A 20,422-nucleotide genomic window follows, 5' to 3' on the forward strand; every position below is an offset into this window, starting at 1 on the left:
CTAAGACTGTTCATATTTCGTATAATGAGGAGCCTATGAGACTGGGGTATGTTAATTTTATTTAACCATGAATTGTCATGTAATTGAAGATTATTAAATTTTACAAGAATTGTTAATTTGTTAATACTATATATTAACAGTCTTTGTTATTATCAACTCTACCTATTTCCATAGATTCATCAACCATAGAAGGTCTCACAGGATTGATGAGGACATCCATATCTAAGAATTTGTTCAGCAGCTATCAAGTGGGAAGTTTGAAGGAGGATGTCAATATTCTGCAATATGCAGATGACACTTTGTTTTTTGGAACTGCAAATTCGGCCAATGTTAGAGCTTTAAAGTCTATTCTGAGATGCTATGAGCTGGTTTTAGGCCTCAAGAACAATTATGCTAAAAGTCAGTTTGATTGTTTGGGCAAATCAGAGGGCTGGTGTAGAGATGCAGGTCATTTCCTTAACTGCAACCAACTGGGTATTCCTTTCTCTTATCTTGGAATTCCAGTGGGGTCAAACCCTAAAAGCTGGAGCGTTTGGCAGCCTATCATCAACAAGTTTGAGACCAAGTTGGCATCTTGGAAGCATACATGTCTCTCGATGGGGGGTAGAATCACCATCATCAATTCTATTTTGACAGCTTTGCCCATCTACTTGTTGTCTTTTTATAGAATCCCCAAAAAAGTAGTTCATAAGATAGTATCTATTCAGAGAAACTTTCTTTGGGGAGGTGACAATGAGACAACTAAGATCCCTTGGGTCAAATGGGATACAGTTTGTCTTCCTAAAATCAGAGGGGGGGGGTTAGGAATTAAAGACTTGAACAAGTTTAATCAGGCCTTGCTTGGCAAATGGGGTTGGCAGTTGGCAAATAATCAGCACCAGCTTTGTGCAAGAACCTTATTGTCCAAATATGGAGGTTGGCATGCCTTACTATATGGCAGAAGCAGTGCAGACATTTCTCCTTGGTGGAAGGATTTAAAATCTGTCTTCCAACAGCAACACCACAATAGTTTGCCAGTAACTTGAGGTGGAAGGTGGGTAATGGGGCCAAAATCAACTTTTGGAAGGATAAGTGGAGGGAGGATGACTTAAACCTCAAAGATAAATATCCTGCTCTGTACCAAGTGAGTCAACAGCAGGACTGTACTATCAGTCTAATGGGTCAATATGTTGACAATAGGTGGGATTGGAAGATACAATGGAGGAGAAATTTCTTTGAGCATGAAATCGATATGGTGGCAGCTTTCATGGATGAGATTGATAGGGTTCAGATTCACCTTTCTAGCTTGGATTACCTCACTTGGAGGGCTGATCCTACTGGGTCTTATTCCACAAAGTCAGCATACAACCTCTTGATGGATGATGGCAGTTCTGATAATGAAGACAGTGCTTCCAGGATTATGTGGAATCTGAAAATTCCTCCAAGAGCAAGTGCCTTCTCTTGGAGAATTTTCAAAAATAGATTGCCTACTAAGGCTAATATGAGAAGGAGGCAGGTGGATCTACCTTCTTATAGATGCCCTTTATGTGATGTTGAGGAGGAAAGTGTTGGTCACGTCATGTTCTCTTGCACAAGAAATAGGAGTCTTTGGTGGGAGGTTTTGAGATGGGTTAGTAGAGTGGGCCCTTTCCCCATTGACCCTAAAAATCATTTCATACAATTCTCTCATTGGAACAGCAAAAGCTATATAGACAAGAGATGGGCAGTGCTTTGGATAGCTTTATCCATGACTATTTGGAAGCATATAAATTCAGTGGTTTTTAATAACCAGATTTTCAACCCCGAAAAAGTCATGGATGAAGCTTTATTCAACACTTGGTCATGGTTAAAATGTATGGACAAAGATTTCCATATTCATTTCAACCAATGGTCTACTAGCTTGAGGGAGGAGCTGTCTTAGGGGGTTGTTTCCTTTTTGGTTTCAGCTAATGTGGTTATGTAACTTTCAGATGGGTTAGGCAATTTTGCCTTGTATTTTTTTAATCCTCTCTTCAGTACACCTAGTACTGTATTATATATAATACTACTGATTTTTGCTGTGCAAAAAAAAAAAAACCATAGAAGAAGAAAAAATGCTATTCAAGAAATTGAGGCAGCTACCAGATTTTTAGAACATACAACAAAGATTCATATTCATCCACATTCAGTAGATTGCTGGAAACGGAGAGCAGAACCTAATGGACAGTACACAACAAGGAGCGCATACCTTTTGATGCAAGGAGAAGCAACTGAGGAAAATAGTGATGGAGTGTTTACGGAGTTATGGAATTTACAAATCCCACCAAAAGCAGCTATCTTTGCATGGAGATTGGTTAAAGACAGACTGCCAACCAAGCTTAATCTAAGAAGAAGACAAATACAGCTCAAGGGTTAATGTGACTGCAAAAAAACTAGTAGTTATGCTTTAGAAGACTAGTTCAAGAAAAAAAAATCTAGAAGGAAATCAACAGAATACAAAATAAAACTATATTTTTTTCGTAAAATACATAATTAAATATAAAAAAAACATGCATTGGATAGTTGACCCTCAATCAATCACACCAAATTCTGTTCCTTCAAGCTCCTATCCCACCAAATACTACGAATCAATGGGGATATTAAAAACATCAGGCAGAAGTTAAACATCAGCCAGAAGGCTATGAACAATAAGGCCAAACAACTTGAACAACCACTATCCCAAAAAGCTATAAGATATGAAGCATGGAAACAAAAACTAGAGCATGAAAGAAACGACTACACAACAACAGTGAAGGAAGAAAGTAGATGCTTCCAAGCAACAACTCAACAAAATAAGGCAATATTTTTACACAGCTTTCCAAGCAACACTACCTGCATTCCAAACCCTAGCTAGTAGTAGTAACTAATTAAGAAACTAACTAGCAATCTATAAGAACAAAGAGCACAAATTCGGTCGCTAAGGGCTTAGCAACGATAAGCTTTCTGTCGCTATGTCGGTCATTAAAGTTTCTAGCAACCGAATTGTATGATTTAGCAACCAAACAATCATGATTTTTTTTGTAGTGACCACATATTAAATAATGGCCTCAACAAATTACGAAAGCACATCACCTAGGATGGAAATCACCTGCCCCATTATATATCTCAGTTTCCTGTCCCACCAATCAGAAGGTGCCATCTCAACTAATGATGCCACATAGACTTTTTATTATTCTCTCATTTCTTTAACACCGTCAAGTGAGTTGGGGAAGGAAAAGAGTCCATCGGCATCACCCTTGCTTTTTCGATTTGGCTCCGACAAGGGTACGCATGCCTGCCCATTGATTCTGGCTTGAGCTTCTAATAAAATTTTCCAAATTAATTATTGCTACTAAAAATATCAAGAAGTGAAGCAATAATTGTTGACCTTTATCTGACTTAATTCTTTTAACATAATGTATTGTATTTTTTATTTTTCCTATCATGTTTTCACGATCTTAAAAAAGAAGTGAAGGCATTGTTGTCTGAATTTGGCTTTGGTGGATAGAGAAACATTGCGGAAGCATGAAATCTGATATCTATAGCAGCGTGAGCCAGTACAGGTGGTTGCAGGCCGAGTGTCCGATGTCCGTGTCGGTATTGGTGCTTCATAAGTGGTTTGGGGAAAGAAGAAGATAATCTGGCAAATACATGTAAGCAACAAGTGACTTACTAAAACTCATCTTTTAATCTAAACGGTTAATTATTTTTAATTCTACTATAATTAATGACTATTATTGATAGTTCTCATTTCTTATTAATTATAAAAGTTTAGCTTAACAAATTTTACCATTAGACTTTTTATTAATTTTATGAATCAAGTTTTATTTTTATAAATTTTAACACTTAATTTTTATAATTTTGTGAATTTTACTATTTAAGTTTTTTCACGAATTTTATTATCTAATTTTTAATATTTGCCAAATTTTTTTATTTAAATTTTTAATTTTTGTGTATTTCACCGTCCTGTTGGTAACAAAATGAGGTAAAAAGTTGCTTTTCTATATTTGCGTACATCCTTCTTCAAAATTACATATACGGACAATCTTTCACTGGTCATAAAGTAAATGCCATTAGTTCTTCGTAAATGCCTGTGATTTGAATTTATATCCCTCTGCAAGTTTTCCCCCTCGCCCATTTTTTTTTAAAGAAACCTTTTCCATCTTACTTGTTACCAAAACCCTGATTGAACCCCAATTTAACAATATTTTATCTTTCCAACCTATTTGCTAATAAGATTATATCCTCTGTGATTTTGCTCTTTAGAGGGAGAATGTAGCACTAGTTTTGCTAATAAGATTTTATTTTCATTAAAAAGGAATGAAAGTGTGGTTGGAATTTTTATGATCATTCATGCTTATGTTCTTTGTGGTAGTTCTTTAAGAGTTAATAATCTTATTAGAATATATGCCCAAAGAATATTCTCCTTTGCTCTTATAACCCTTGGAAGAATTCCTAATTTTCATCAATTTGTACATTTATAAAATTTCCACCAAAATTATTGTTAGACAACAATACCTATAGTTTGTTTCACTCATACTTGAATGCATCTGTAAATTTATTAAAAATTAGGAGACAAATAAGTATATAATTGATAAAAGAGTAATTAATGTGATCTTTAATTTTACATATGACAGATAAATACATAAATCAGTTGTTTTTCAAAAACTAACAATATAAAAGGAACGAAGGTAAATTTGTTCCCCAAGTCCAAGTCTAAGACAATCTGTCAAAGTCTGAGCCTATTCTCAAACAGTAGCCCTTTAAAATGTTAGTTTTCAAACTCGGTAACGGTAGGAAAAGAGTATGAATTTCTAGCAGGTGATTGATTTCATGATCGTCAAAATCAAAGTGTTAGGTCAAGCACGCTAAAATGGAGTAGATCTTATTTCATTTTATTTATGTGTGGTTCAACATAGTTTTGCCGATTCCATCCATAAAAAGGATTTTTTTTTAAAAACATAAAAAGGATATGTTTATTTTTAATAGAGACATATAATGACAAATGGTTGACTTGGAATATTTATTTTTGTCTTTGCAGAATATTTCAACATCTTTTACATGAGACGAAATAGACGGCATTGTGTTGAACAGTACTTCAACATTATTGCGAGTTTTAATTGAGGAGTTCTTTGCCTTCGTCTACAATGCGTACCAAGGATTATTCATAGAATAATTGGAATCATATTCCTAGATATCAAAATATCAAAAAATTTGGTACAAAAATTGGATATATTTTCAAAGCAAGGTCAAAGTTCAAATGCAAATGGGGACTAGAACATTTTGTTGAAGCTACCACAAACATATATACGCTTAGTTTTAGTCATCCACACTCTAAATTTAATTAATTGGAACACGCACGTTGATAAGGAGGCCGGGAGGCACACTATATAACTTTTTTTTTTCTTTTTTTAATATAGTTGTAAACAATTTAATAAAAGTGGACTCTGATGAGATGGAGAGCAACACATTGTGCAATATCTTTTTAAAATTGAGATATGATGCACATAAAACAATTTGTAAAACAATATATATGATATTACTTTTTGCGTTTATTTTTGCCCCACTCTATAATTTCACAATCAAGTTTCTCTCTTTTTTCTCTCCTAGTTGTATACGTTGTCGTGCAAGTATAATTTTTCTTTAAAATTCTAGTCAATCATGATCCCTTACCCAAAAATGGGACACTCTTGCACCACAAATTTCTCTAGTTAACATGACAATTGATCTTCAGAAATAATATATATGGTACTCTCACTTAAAAGATAACATACCATTTTTTCCGAGGTAAGACCTTTTTAGTGTGGTTATTGTCAAAACTCAACTTTTTCATGCCAATGTAGGTCAATTCAAACCCCACATATTCTTTCACAAATCTTTCATAATTATTTGACTTTGTAAAATGTGGGAATTCTAAAAAAAAATTCTCACAATTGACTCAGTTAACCTTAAAATATACTTCAGAAGCATCAGCCCAGTGCATGCAATTCTAGTTAGATATTTGTAGTTAATTTTTCATAACCACAATGGACATGAACCTAATTCAAAAAATTGTAAAAGTTTGAAGATTCTTAAAAAAAATTAATCTTTATATATATATATATATATATATATATATATATATATATATATATATATATATATATATATATAATTTCTAAACATAAACAATCTTTAACTCATTTTACAAACGATCGATCACAAAAGTTTTGTTTTTCCTGAGCATAAACAACCTTTAACAAATTTTACAAACAATCACAAACGTCTCAGAGACATTAAAATATTATATTATAATAGCTTGGAAAATCTCAATTGCCAAGAGTTATATTATATTAGTTTCTAAAACAAAAGAAATAATATTATAATTGGTACTGTTTAGTTTTCGTCCAAAGTTTTTTAAAGCCCAACCTTAAACTTACAAAGATGGGACCAACCTAGTCCGGTTGCCATGCCTAATTTACATCAAGGTGACCGAATGCAAGAAATTAGACTTAACATCACTGAGGAAAAAGAAGATGGAAATTTGGGGAACATATAAAGATGATATATTTTTTTTGGAAAAAATGTAAATTATATTAAACCCAAAATAATACAACAATAAATAGGGCATACCCCGCAACTAGAGAAAATCAAAAGTCTCCCTAATACAAGAAGTCTTATATCAAGATGCTAAAACAAATGCAGTAGGTGCGCTTGTCTATACAAAAGAAACTTAATCTTGCTAATAACCTCTATTACAGAAAATTGATAATCTTCAAAAATCAGCTTGTTCCTAGACAGCCAGATGCAGTAAACTGTAATTGCTATAGTCAGACAACGAAATTTTCCTTGAACACCTGATGTGGATCTGCCCCTAATTAAAGAGTCAGTAATGCGCTGCAAAGAAGTGAAACGCCTGCGAAAAGGAGCCAAATCACGAATGTGAGCCCAAACTTGGAGAGATTTTCTTCAAGAAAAGAACAAATGAGCATTTGACTTAGCCTCATTTGAACATAAAGGGCAGAGGGAACCCTTGTTCAAAAAAACAGCTTTGTTAAGAGTAAGCAGCCGGTTCCTTTTAGCAAGCCATAGAATAAAAGACATCTTAGGGGGGATTGCTGGGTTCCATATAACAGAACACCAACTAACAGTAGGCTTGACACCTCTAACGTAATCATAGACTTTGCCAACAAGCAATTGTTCATTGGTGTTCCAAGATTGAATCCTCTTTTTGGCCTCTTCCGTACTTAGCTCTTTGGAGATAATAAAGTTCCTTATTTGAATGATTTTCTTTATCAAAAATGAATATGATGAAGAAGTATTGTAATTCCACACATCGCTCCCTCTGAAATAGTAATGGTGAACCCACCGAACCCATAGAGAATCTTTCTTACAATGAAAGTCCCACAGGATACAGGAAAGAAGCGCAAGGTTCCAGTCCTTGAGATTAAAAAGTCCTAAACCCCTTCTTTTATCGAAGAACAAACTACTGACCAAGCAACCAATGACTTGTTTTTGCCAATATCCGCTTTGCCCCACAGAAAATTACGGCACGAACAGTTGATCTGGTCCAGAACAGATTGAGGCAAAGGAAAAATTCCCATCCAGAAATTCACAATTCCTTGAATAACTGCTCTGATCAACTCTAGCTTACCTGCATAAGATAAAGACTTCCTGCTCCATCCCTGAATCAGGCTAGTAATCTTGGACAGCAAGGGAGCATAGTGACATACATTTAATCTAGATGATAAAAGGGGAACACCCAAGTATCTAAAAGGGAAGCCACCCAAGCTAAATCCAGTAAGTTGTTGAATATGAGAAAGCTCATGAGGCCTAATACCGGCTGAGTATATGACAGATTTATCAGAGCTGATGGAAAGCCCTGAAACCCTACAGAAGTGCTGAAGCATGGCAAACATAGTTGACACGGAAGGGATATCTCCTCTAGATAGAAGCATAATATCATCTGCAAAAGCCAAATGAGATAGTTGAATACCTGCACAGTTGGGATGAAATTTAAAATTGGCATCATCCTTAAGGTTGCTCATATCTCTGGAAAAGTACTCCAAACAAAGCACAAACAGATAAGGGGAGAGAGGATCCCCTTGTCTAATACCCCGCTGCCCTTTGAAGTGGCCATAAATGGATCCATTGACTGCCACACTAAAGGAAGTGGAAGAAACACATTCCATGATCCAAGTATAGAACTGGGCTGGGAAGCCAAAGGACTTAAGCATCCAATCCAAGAATTCCCAGGAAATGGAATCATAAGCTTTATGCAAGTCAATTTTCAGGAGACATCTTGGAGAGGATCTTTTTCGGGCATATTTGCACAAAATCTCTTGAACTAGGAAGATGTTGTCCATCATCTTTCTGTTCTTAATGAAGATAGTTTGAGTTTCCCCAATAATAGTCTCAAGCTTTGGGGCTATGCGGTTGGCCAGAATTTTAGACACAATCTTGTATAACAAATTACAACAAGATATGGGTCTAAAATGGTTAACCTGGGAGGCCTGATCATGCTTAGGAATAAGCGCAATAATAGCATGGTTGATCTGCTTTAAAATTTTTCCAGTTGTAAAGAATTCATTAACCGTCGCAAAGATATCATCACCAATGATATTCCAAGCCTTCTTGAAGAATAAAGCATTGAAACCATCTGGCCTAGGAGCTTTATTGTTATCCATCACAAAAATAACGTCCCAAACCTCTTGCTTAGAAGTAGGACAAAGTAAGGCCACAAAGCAATCGGTGGAAACCTTAGGACCCCTGTTGCAAATCGAAATGGAAGGAGTTTGGGTCAGCTCATGAGCACTAAACAAATTCCTAAAGTGATTCACAAAAGCAAGGGCAATTTCATCTTGGGAGGAAGTGTTATGCCCATCCTCTAGCCTTATGGAAGCAATAAACCGGTCGTGTCTATTACGCTTGATTAAAGCATGAAAGAATTTGGAGCATTTATCAGCCTGCAGGAGATATATGTTTTTGATGACCTGAGCAAATTTCATAGACTCCGCTTTTCTAAGCATAATGGTCTGCCCTCTAGTGCGGTTTGCCAGAGCAAGAAGGAAAGGATCCTGAGGATTTTTCTTTAGACAATTAAGCACACTGTTATATTCAGCCTTAGCTAGCTCCACTCGGTTGGAGATGTTACTAAACTCCTGCTTAAAAAGATTCTTCAAGGGAGCTTTAAGAGCTTTTAATTTCTTACAGACCTTGAACATGCTACAGCCATGGATATTTTGCTTCCATCCATCTGCAACAATTCTTGAGAAATTTGGATGATCCACAATAGCATTGTTGAATTTAAATGGAGAATTACCTCTAGGCACTACCAACTCAGTGGTGACAACTAGAGGAGTATGGTCTGAAATAGAAATAAACTCCATAACTTCACAAGCAGAGTTTCCAAAGGAATTGAACCAGTCTTGGTTACATAAAGCTCTGTCCAGTTTGCTCCATACCCTGCCATTAGTCCACGTGTACAAGGGGCCATGAGTGTTGATGCTCCCTAGCCCCAGGTCAGAATAACAATCAACAAAATCTTGCAACTCATAAGCATTGGGCTCAGCTCCATTGAAACAGTCGGTGGGAGACAGAATGGAGTTGAAGTCACCAATGAGGAGCCAGGGGCAGTTCATATTAGCATTGATACTATTCAGATTTATCCAAAAAGATCTTCTTGCCACAATGGAGTGAAGACCGTAGATGAATGAAACTTGAAAGCGCTTGGCAATGATTTTACAATCAATAGCACAGTCAATCAATTGGGCATTTGACTCCAAAACAGAAAGATGGATCTTATCCTGCTTCCAGAGGATAAGAATTCTTCCAGCATTATGAGAAGCGAAGTTATGGGTGAATTGCCAGTCACCAAACTTTCTTCTCATGATTTCCTCAACTGAAGTCTTATTCAACTTAGTTTCCAACACAACCATGACGTTAATTTCCTTGCAGCGAAGGAAGCTCTGCATCGCATGATGCTTCAGAGGCAAATTAAAGCCTCTGATGTTCCAAGAGGCAATGATCATGGATTCGGACGGAAGGAAGCCTCCCCGACCCTAGTTACAGCTTTATGATTTCTTCCTCTTTGGACATCAGCTTGCATATCCTCAATACGAGTTGTCTTTATGAGTTGCACTTTTTTACCTTTTTTCTGGTGTTTTGTTTTCACCTGAACAAACCCCTCATCTATAGGATCACCAAACTCAGTGTTCCCTGTTTCTTTGAGGTCAGAAGAATTCTGAAGGACAGGAACATGATTTGCAACCAGAACATGTTTTCTGTGAGGAGGGACAGACAGATTAGTCTGGACATTCTTTAGATTATTAGAGGGGCCTGCTGTATTGGTATGTGGGGGCATTGTTGAATCACCCACTTGTGGCTGATCCAAGGTGGGGCAGGCTGTGATGAGAACAGGCTTATTCGCAGTGACAATTTTACAATTAGTGAGGTAGTACCCAATCATCTTGCAGTGAGTACAAAAAGAAGGTCTATTTTCATACTCAATCTTTTGCACAAAATTCTTCCCTATAGGAAGTCTAAATCGAACTTCATCGATGAGCTCCAAAGAAGCATCAACCTCAACTAAAGCTCTAGCAAAAGAAATAGACCCCTTAGAAGCAGTAAGATGGTTAGATCGAATGGGCAAACCAATCTTGGACAGGATTTTCCCTAAGGCTTGAGGATTCCAAAGCTCCAGAGGTAGAATTCTGAGTTTAACCCAGACAGGGATCTTGCTGAGCTCCTCATTGCCAAAGTCAAAGAATGCTGGCATAACCTTCAATAGCAGGGGTCTTTGAAATATGAAGTAAGGGCCTGCAGAGAGGACTTGGTTCAGATCGTCCTCAGACTCAAATTTAAACACCAGCCAACCACTTTCATGAGCTGAGTATGAAAACTTGACTCCCCATTTTTGGCAACAATCCAGCAGAGCTTTCTTTCCTAGGAATCGGCTAGCCACATAGCCAATAAGGCTATGTCCCAAGCCTCTTCCAGGGGTTGCAAATCAGTTTCTTCCAACAGCACTTCATCATCAGAGGGTAGAGGGGAGAATTTCATTCCAAAACCTTTGGAAGGGTTTCTGTTATCTTTGAACAGATTGACCCAAGGAGTGGGAGCCTTATTGTCGTCTAGCTGCGGTGATGACTTAGAGCCACAGGAGTGAGATGAATCATCATCAGTGGTTGAATCATTGTCCCCTAAGGTGCAAGAAACCTCTGAGGAAGATTCAGATTTAGCACTGCATTCTGGCAAATTATCAAACACTTGGTGTGTGACATCATCAATTTTTGTAGAATTTGTCCCTGCCTTTTTTACGAGCACCTTGCCTGAACCTGAGGTAGTACCCTTCACCATAATTTGCTTTGCAGTTGAGTGCGATTGACGACCCTTGTTCTTCCCCATCAAGAGCAGTTCAAGTTGGAAACTACTTCATAGCCCAAGATGAGAAAAAAGCGATAGGGCACGCGATTGGAAAAAACAAGGAAAAACTTTGGAGATCGAGGCAGTCATAACTCCCAAGGATCAAAGAAGGAACCCCAGTGTTTGTAGAGAGCAAAGACTCACTCCGTCGGTGGCCAAGCCACTAGGCATCACCCAAGGATGGAAGAAACCTAGGTTCCGCTTTTTTTTTTTTTTTACTGATGATATATTTAATTAGAGATGCAAAAGATTAATTAAAAAAGTTAGCGTTAATTTGAAAATAATTTTACTATATACATTATTACTTTTTTAAAAAAAAATTAATGAAATCTAATTAATGCAAGAATATTTTTTCTTTGATCGTGTAATCGTGTTTATGATATATTTTTTCAAAATGAAAAAATGTAAGTGACATTTTTTTCAACACAATTATCAAGTCCTGCCTATAAGCCTACAATAATGGACTCCACAGTCTTCTTAAAACAATTGGCGTTGTCATGTCACATTGTTATGGTCATGCTCTTCCACTGCATAATCAAAAGCACTTCCTTTAACAAAAAAGTTATGAGACCTTCATGCTTGCTTATTATGCAATTTAGAAAGCATTGCTTCCATAACGTAACAATGTTATGCATTTGGTTTTTCTTATTCTCCTATATGTTGGGAAAATGTACTTTACTAGACAGATTGGAAATGAGTCAATATATCCCAGATGACGGTGAGACTTTGGTTTCAGCCAGTGAAATTACTGAAATGGGTTTCTTCAGTCCTGGAAATTCGACAAGACGATACTTGGGTATATGGTACAAAAATGTATCCCCTTTCACAGTGGTATGGGTGGCTAACCAAAATACACCTCTTGAGAATAACTTTGGAGTTCTCAAACTCAATGAAAAGGGGATACTTGAGCTTCTCAATCCTACAAACAACACTATTTGGTCATCTTCCAACAACATATCAAGCAAAGCCAGGACTAATCCAATCGTGCGTCTCTTGAATTCCGAAAACCTCGTGAAAAATGGACAGGGAACAAAAGATGACAGCTTTTTATGGCAGAGTTTTGATCATCCCTGTGACACATACATGCCAGGAATGAAAGTTGGGTGGAACTTAGACACTGACCTTGAATGGTTTTTGTCGTCTTGGAAAAGTGTTGACGATCATGCTGAGGGAGAATATGCTTTGAAAATTGATCTTAGAGGATATCTTCAAATAGTTAAATTCAAGGGAATTGTTATAATAACAAGAGCAGGGTCATGGAATGGCTTGTCTGCAATTGGGTATCCGGGACCAACACTTGGAATATCACCAATATTTGTGTTCAACAAAAAGGAGATGTCCTATAGATACAACAGTCTTGATAAATCGATGTTCAGTGTGTATTGATAGAGAAGAAGAAGGTAAGACTCGAATTGAAACAGAGACACTAGCAAAAGGCATTGAAGTCACAGAGGGAGCAACAACATACACAGCAGAGGTGCAAAAAGTAGAGAAATCCAAGAGAGTAGTGAATAAGCCCACTTATCTCAAGGACTTTGTCTGGAGGGTGAGATGGGCAATATACCAATGAATCTTCAAAATCCCCTTGCTTGGTGCTTGTCGGGTCTTGTAGAGGCAGGCATAACAGAATAATATTCCTTAGGCACAAAATTACAAATTCTGTTACTTAGGAATTACTATAAATATGCATGTAATAAACAAGCAAGGCAATGAATGAATTTCCCTTTTCCTTACTTTTCTTTTGTGAAGGTTCTCTGGTCCTCGAAACCAGACTTCTTATTTTGCTGATCGTATCATCTTGGTGCTCTCGTTGTCACCATGCCTGATTCAGCGCCATCCTCATCCTCGGATAAGCTCGAGCAACTTCTCATTTGCCTCACCAACCAGCTGCTCTCCCTTACCCAGAAAATTGACAACCTCATCAGCCATGTTTCCCCTTCTATGGTTAACCCCACCATGACTTCCTCCATTCCACGCCCCCTTCCTAATCCTGCACAGGCACATAGACTGAAGTTAGATGTACCCAGGTTTGATGGAACATATCCTCTGGGCTGGATATTCAAAATCAATCAGTTCTTAGAGTACCATGGTACTCCTGAACATGATCGATTAACAATTGCCTCCTACATGGAGGGGTGCGCCTTATCCTGGTTCCAGTGGATGACCGTAAACGGTCAATTCACTTTGTGGCTAGTATTTCTTCAGGCGCTACAGACCAGGTTTGCACCTTCACAATATGAAGACCCCACAGGGGCCCTCTTCAAGCTTACACAGAAGGGATCAGTGACCACTTACCTCTCAGAATTCGAGGACTTAGCCAATCGCATTGTAGGGCTTCCAGCACCATTCCTCCTCAGCTGCTTCATCTTCGGTCTCACCCTGGAGATTCGCTGTGAGGTCCAGGCTCATCAACCCCTAACCCTTTCCCAAGCCACGGGTCTTGCCCGCCTCCAAGAGGAGAAACTTCACGACTCTCGCCCACCCCCTTCCTTCTCTTGCCCTCGGCCACCACTACCACCCTCCCTGTCTTTGGCCCCGTCTCGACCCAACCTACCCTAACCTCTCCTTTCCCCTAACCCACGAACCCCACCCTCACCCACACCATCTCCACGACCTGTCCCACCTCCACCACCCTTTAAACGTCTCACGTCGGAGGAAATTGCCTCCCGCCGTGAACGTGGCCTCTATTTCAGTTGTGATAAGAAATACCATAGAGGCCACCATTGTGCCTCTAGGGTATTTCTTCTGCTGGCCGAGGAAGAGGAACCCCCTGACCCAGTTCTTATAGAAACATTGGACCCTGACCCGAACCCGCATACTGACCCGCCACATACCCATGACCCATACCTGGCCTAACTAAGTTTGAATTCGTTGGCAGGACACCTAGCTCCTGAAACGCTCCATTTTGTCGCCACCATCTCCGGTCGGGACGTCATGCTTCTCGTAGACGGTGGAAGCATGCACAATTTCATTCAACATCAGCTGGTTACGCAATTGGGCCTTCCTACTCGTCCCACTTCACCCCTCCGTGTCATGGTTGGCAATGGCCAACAACTGGATTGTCACCTGGTTTGTGAAGCCATTTCCATTTACATTCAGTCCACCCATTTTCGCGTTGACTTATATGTCTTACCCATTTCCGGTGCGAATATTGTCCTTGGGGTCCAATGGCGTAAATCGTTGGGCTCGGTGTTGATTGATTACAACATGTTGGTCATGAAATTCTTTTACGAAGGGAACTTGGTCACGTTACAAGGTGATCGCGATACCTCCATTAGTTCTCTTTCCGCAATTTGCAGGCTTGGCCAAACACATCGAGATGTCCTTTACTACCACATCACATTTCTTGCTAAGGATGCTTCTTCCTCACTAGACCTCCCAATAGCAATCCGTGAGTTATTAAGCAAGTTTGCTACATTGTTCCAGCCCCCAAGCACTCTGCCGCCGACTGGCGACACTGAAACAGAGACACTAGCAGAAGCCATTGAAGTCACAGAGGGAGCAACAACATCCACAGCAGAGGTGCAAAAAGTAGAGAAATCCAAGAGAGTAGTGAAGAAGCCCACTTATCTCAAGGACTTTGTCTGAAGGGTGAGATGGGCAATATACAAACGAATCTTCAAAATCGCCTCGCTTGGTGCTCGTCGGGTCTTGTAGAGGCAGGCATAACAGAATAATATTCCTTAGGCACAAAATTACAAATTCTGTTACTTAGGAATTACTATAAATATACATGTAATAAAAAAGCAAGGCAATGAATTTCCCTTTTCCTTACTTTTCTTTTGTGGAGGTTCTCTGGTCCTCAAAACCAGACTTCTTATTTTGCTGATCGTATCATGTATACACTGCTCCCTTCTGAGATCGCGAAGATTTTTTATTGGACAAGTCAAGCAAGAAATCAACAAGTGGTCTCAATTGGGGAGGTGGATAAATGCAAGAATTATGCATTTTGTGGAGCAAATTCTGTATGCAATTACAATGGTAACCATCCTAATTGTGAATGCCTTAGAGGGTATGATCCCAAGTCTCCTGGTCAATGGAATGTAGGAATTTGGTTCTATAGTTGTGTTCCAAGGAATAAAGCTAGTTGCGGAAACAGTTACGTAGATGGCTTCTTGAAGTACATGGACATGAAATTGCCAGACACCTCTTCATCATGGTTTAGTAAGACCATGAACCTTGATAAGTGTCAAAAGTCATGTCTTAACAACTGTTCTTGTACAGCATATGCAAATTTAGATATGCGTCATGGAGGAAGTGACTGAGAAACTGGACTCAGCCCACTCCACATCAATTGATATATCTATTTATTTTAAAATTGGTGACTGATCGTGCTCTATTTCTTATAGATCACGACAGCCACAGAAATACAAAGAGAAAAATAGTAGAAATCATGGTTGGTGTGACTATTTTTGGATTAATCATCACATGTGTATGCACATTGATAATGAAGAATCCAGGTAAACATATAGATTTAATTTAGCATCTAACACAGGCAATTATGAACAAAAAATCTGCATATTATATGTCAATGATTTTGTAATTTTATTTTCCAATAAATCAGGGGCTGCAAGAAAATTTTACATCAAGCATTACAAAAATAAACAGAGAACAGAAGACGGTGACTTGCCGATTTTTGATTTCTCAGTCATAGCTAATGCCACTGAAAACTTCTCAACCAAAAATAAGCTAGGAGAAGGTGGATTCGGACCAGTATACAAGGTGATAAAGAAACCTGACATCTCAAACTTCTATTATCCTTAAAATGTTTCTAACTATAGAGGAATATTACTTTTCAGGCCACACTGATAGATGGAAAAGAGTTAGCAGTGAAAAGGCTTTCAAAGAAGTCAGGACTGTGACACCCTCTACCCCTCACATATATATTAATAAAGGAATAAAAATTCAAACATTAATTAAAAGTATTTTTAAAACATTTTTAAATACAAACTTTTCAAATGGGTAAAAGGCTCACATTCACTTTCTTCTACATCATATTCAAACTTGTACAAATAAATAATAAAGTCATCTCGACTCAAAGAAGGTTATCTAAGTCTCATACAATTAATATAGAACCTATATCCTAATGTCACATCCTATCAGAGCGTGGTGTTCCTGTGTCCTCTAGCATGAGGTTCTTCATAGTCATCCATCTATTCATATGCTCCCTCAAACACAAAGTTCAAGATCATCACAGGATCCAAACACAAACAACAAACCGGGAGTGAGTTATCACATTTCTAACTACTAGAGAGAAACAACACAACATATAGTAGCCAAATACAATTTACTTAGCATATCTCACATTATTTCATCACTTTGTCATTCATCAATCACACTTTTCATCCATCAATCACACCTTTCAATCATCAATCACTATACACAGGAATCACACACTCCGATCAAGACATAATAACACATCAATTTCATAATAAACAATTAGCAAGCGTATGCAACAGTTATGCTAAGACTCAAGCCTATATGCAATGTGGTACCATGTCAGTAAAAAATCTCGTCAGGCGCCTAGGAGTACATGACAAGACAAACCATACACTAGCAAGTCAAGTCGCTCTCACTAGGTAATATCATAGGGAGACCAGTCAGGGTCACAGTGTTTTGCGAGAATGCTCCAACCATATGGGATCAATATAGGCTTAAAGGAGCACTCAAACCGTGTGACCCCCAAGGCCTACACTCCGAAGAGTCCGTCAGGGCCTCTCCCTCCTGATTCAGGTCCAACCCAGAAAATATTTTAGCACACAGACTCTATCTATGAATTGTACAAAACACACGACTCCTCAATTGTTCTCAAAATAGTCTTAACTCGTCGCCCTAAAAGGGACTTAACATTAACTCGTCACCCAAAAAGGGACTTAACATTAACTCATCCCCCTTAAAGGGACTTATAATCGTGTGATTGTACAATTCATAGTTAATACTCAATGCACACAACATCTCAATCACATACATACACAATTTATCACATACACTTAATCCCAATCACAATGGTATAATCTCAATTTAACATGTTATCACACCTCATGAATCATATATACTTTACCTATGAACTATGCAATACAAACATTTACTCAATTGTTTTCAAAATCATTTTAACTCGTCGGGTTCCCACAATGGATCCCATCACAATACTCGTCACCCTTAAAGGGTCTTACAATTGTGTGATTGCACAGTTTATAGTTCACAACTCAATACACACATCTCATCTTAATACACATGTATTTCATCATCCGTCACATGTTCAATTTATCACATACTCACAGTTTGAATCATCATTTCATAACCTCAACATAACAATTTATACAAAATATTTTATCACAACATGGAATGTAAAACCTCTGAAATAGTTTCTCACAATTGTACAAAATCAATTAATCAAAATCATGGGTTAACACAAAGACATCAAGAGCACTCAAGTTTATCAATCAATTCTCATCAGGACATCAATTGGTACATAGAACACAATAATATTGTATTCATAATCATAAAGAAAAATTATAATTCAATAAACATCCCAAAATAAACCCAAATTTAGTTCTCTAAGGATTCCTACACATGTTCTCACTAACCCCAATTGTGAATAACTCATCCCTTACCTCTGAGCGGACTCACGTGTCTTCAGCCAGCGATAGTAACATCTCTAGCGGTTCCCTGAGATTCCTTCAGTTATTCCTCCGACTGCTCCGATAGAATTCCCAAACGTTAGAGAGACGGAGAAGAGATTGAAACCTCCACTTGTATTGTCTTCATGCAATTCCTTTTCCTCCCTCCACGAATATTATCTCAAAAATCCCAACAGTAGAAGTGTGCGCAACTGAATTTCAAACAACATATCCAAATTTCAGGAAAATCCAACGGTTAACGAAACCGGGATCGTAGTTTTACCGAAACAGTTTTGGGTTTCTGCGGGAAATTAAAATGCTACAATGCGAAGGGTTTTTCTCTAAGCTCAGATATGATTTTCAAATTCCCAACGGTGAGAATGTTTGAAATTGGGTTGTGAACGTGATACTCAAATTTCACGACGATCCAACGGTGAACAAGACCAAAATCGTCGTTTTTCTGAGACAGGTTTGGTAGGCTGCAGGAAAAAGAAAGAGTTTTCAGAGGAGAAGGGGAAAAACGAAAATGAAGCCAAAAGGAAGTACCTGACTTAACATAACTATTTATACCTAGAGTACTCGGCCTATTATTTGCTCTATATATATTTATTTGTTTATTTTATAAAAACAAACTCTATTTTATTTTATATCAAACAGATAAATGAAATATCCTTTTTATTTTCTCTCAAATCATTATTTTAATTAATAATTATATCCCCTTATTTATTTATTTATAAAATCTTATCATTTTTCTAAAACTCTATTTATTTATAAATAACAATCCTTTTTAATATAGATTACAAAAATTGGGATGTTACAAGGACAAGGGTTGGATGAGTTCAAAAATGAAGTGGCACTAATTGTCAAACTTCAGCACCCTAATCTTGTAAAGCTTGTAGGTTGCTGCATAGAAGAAGAAAAAATGTTGATCTATGAATACATGTCCAACCGAAGCTTGGACTACTTTATATTTGGTTGGACACGTTAAAATTAATTATATATATCAAGCACACTCTTCTTATTGCTTAGTTGTAGTTTATAGAATTATTGAGACAAAAACTGCTATCCTAATATGTGTTTGTATTTAACTAGATGAAGCCAAAAGGAAGTTGTTAGATTGGCGCAAGCTTTTCAATATTATTTGTGGCATTGCCAGGGGACTTCTTTATCTTCATCAAGACTCAAGGCTAAGGATTATTCACAGAGATCTAAAAACTAGTAACATTTTACTAGACACTAATTTGGATCCCAAAATATCAGACTTTGGCCTTGCTCGATCTTTCTTGGGAGATCAAGTTGAGGCAAACACAAATACAGTGGCCGGAACTTAGTTAGTTTCTATCCAATTTTGATTTTTTTATATTACTCTTTCAACTTTTGATTATCTTACTATAAAAATTTCTTCAGTGGTTATATGCCTCCTGAGTATGCTGTGAGTGGGCAATTCTCTGTGAAATCAGATGTCTTTAGCTATGGAGTGATTTTACTTGAGATTGTAAGTGCGAAGAAAAACAGGGAATTTTCAGACCCTGAAAGCTATAATAATCTTCTTGGACATGTAAGCTTGATGATCTGAATGAGTTGGTAATTAGTTTAACTTTAATTATTTCCTACCTACGAATTTACTTTTTACCATCTTAGGAATGGAGATTATGGACTAAAGATAGGGCACTGAACTACTGGATGATGTGTTGGGAGAACAATGCACATTCCGTGAAGTCATACGATGCATACAGATAGGTCTATTATGCGTGCAACAAAGGCCCGGAGATAGGCCAGAGATGTCATCTGTGGTTTTAATGTTGAATGGTGATAAATTATTGCCAAAACCCAAGGTTCCAGGGTTTTACACTGAAAAAGATGTTAAATTTGAATCAAATCACAACTTGTGCTCAGTTAATGAACTTTCCATCACAACCTTAGATGGAAGATAGGAAGGGAAGGTTAGAAGATGTTAAAGATTCGTCTTCGTATATGGGATATATTCCTTATTTAATCATACATAGTTAGTTAGTGAACAGGTTATTTCGAGCTTTTGTTGTATCTTTTATCTTTGTTTCATGTATCCAAACACTAGCATTAAATAAGCAAAGGGTCCTTTGAAGACAAGAATTGCAAATTGAAATTTGCTAAAGAATATGGTTGTAATGTGATGCTTCTTCAGTTCTTGACATGAAAAAAATTATGCCTCACAACTTGCACCACACATCACAAGGAATAAAAAATGTGAGAAGCTTTATGCTACATGTTGACAGTGGTGATAACTGTGATTTCTGTACATGAGTAGCAAATCTTTTGGAAGTAACATTAATTTTCAAGGTATGATTGATAATGCTGTTAAAAGAATAAAAAACTAACACTCATTTACAAAAATGTAATTTGCTTTTGATACCCAACTTTAGTCGAGACCATTAAATACTAGA

General features: G+C 37.5%; 2 protein-coding genes and 1 pseudogene across 2 annotated transcripts; all 3 read left to right on the plus strand.

Annotated features, from left to right (window-relative positions):
• The first annotated feature begins 206 nt into the window (after positions 1–206).
• On the plus strand, positions 207–1,025 carry LOC114416255. Its single transcript, XM_028381125.1, has one exon. It carries the CDS (start codon positions 207–209, stop codon positions 1,023–1,025), a length of 819 nt encoding a protein of 272 aa, XP_028236926.1.
• Positions 1,026–1,156: 131 nt separating this feature from the next.
• Positions 1,157–1,900, plus strand: LOC114416256. Its single transcript, XM_028381126.1, has one exon. The coding sequence runs from the start codon at positions 1,157–1,159 to the stop codon at positions 1,898–1,900; it is 744 nt and encodes a 247-aa protein (XP_028236927.1).
• Positions 1,901–12,003: 10,103 nt separating this feature from the next.
• Positions 12,004–19,933, plus strand: LOC114416259 (annotated as a pseudogene).
• Positions 19,934–20,422: the final 489 nt, after the last annotated feature.

Source organism: Glycine soja, chromosome 6, assembly GCF_004193775.1.
Source record: "Glycine soja cultivar W05 chromosome 6, ASM419377v2, whole genome shotgun sequence".
Lineage (NCBI taxonomy): Eukaryota > Viridiplantae > Streptophyta > Magnoliopsida > Fabales > Fabaceae > Glycine > Glycine soja.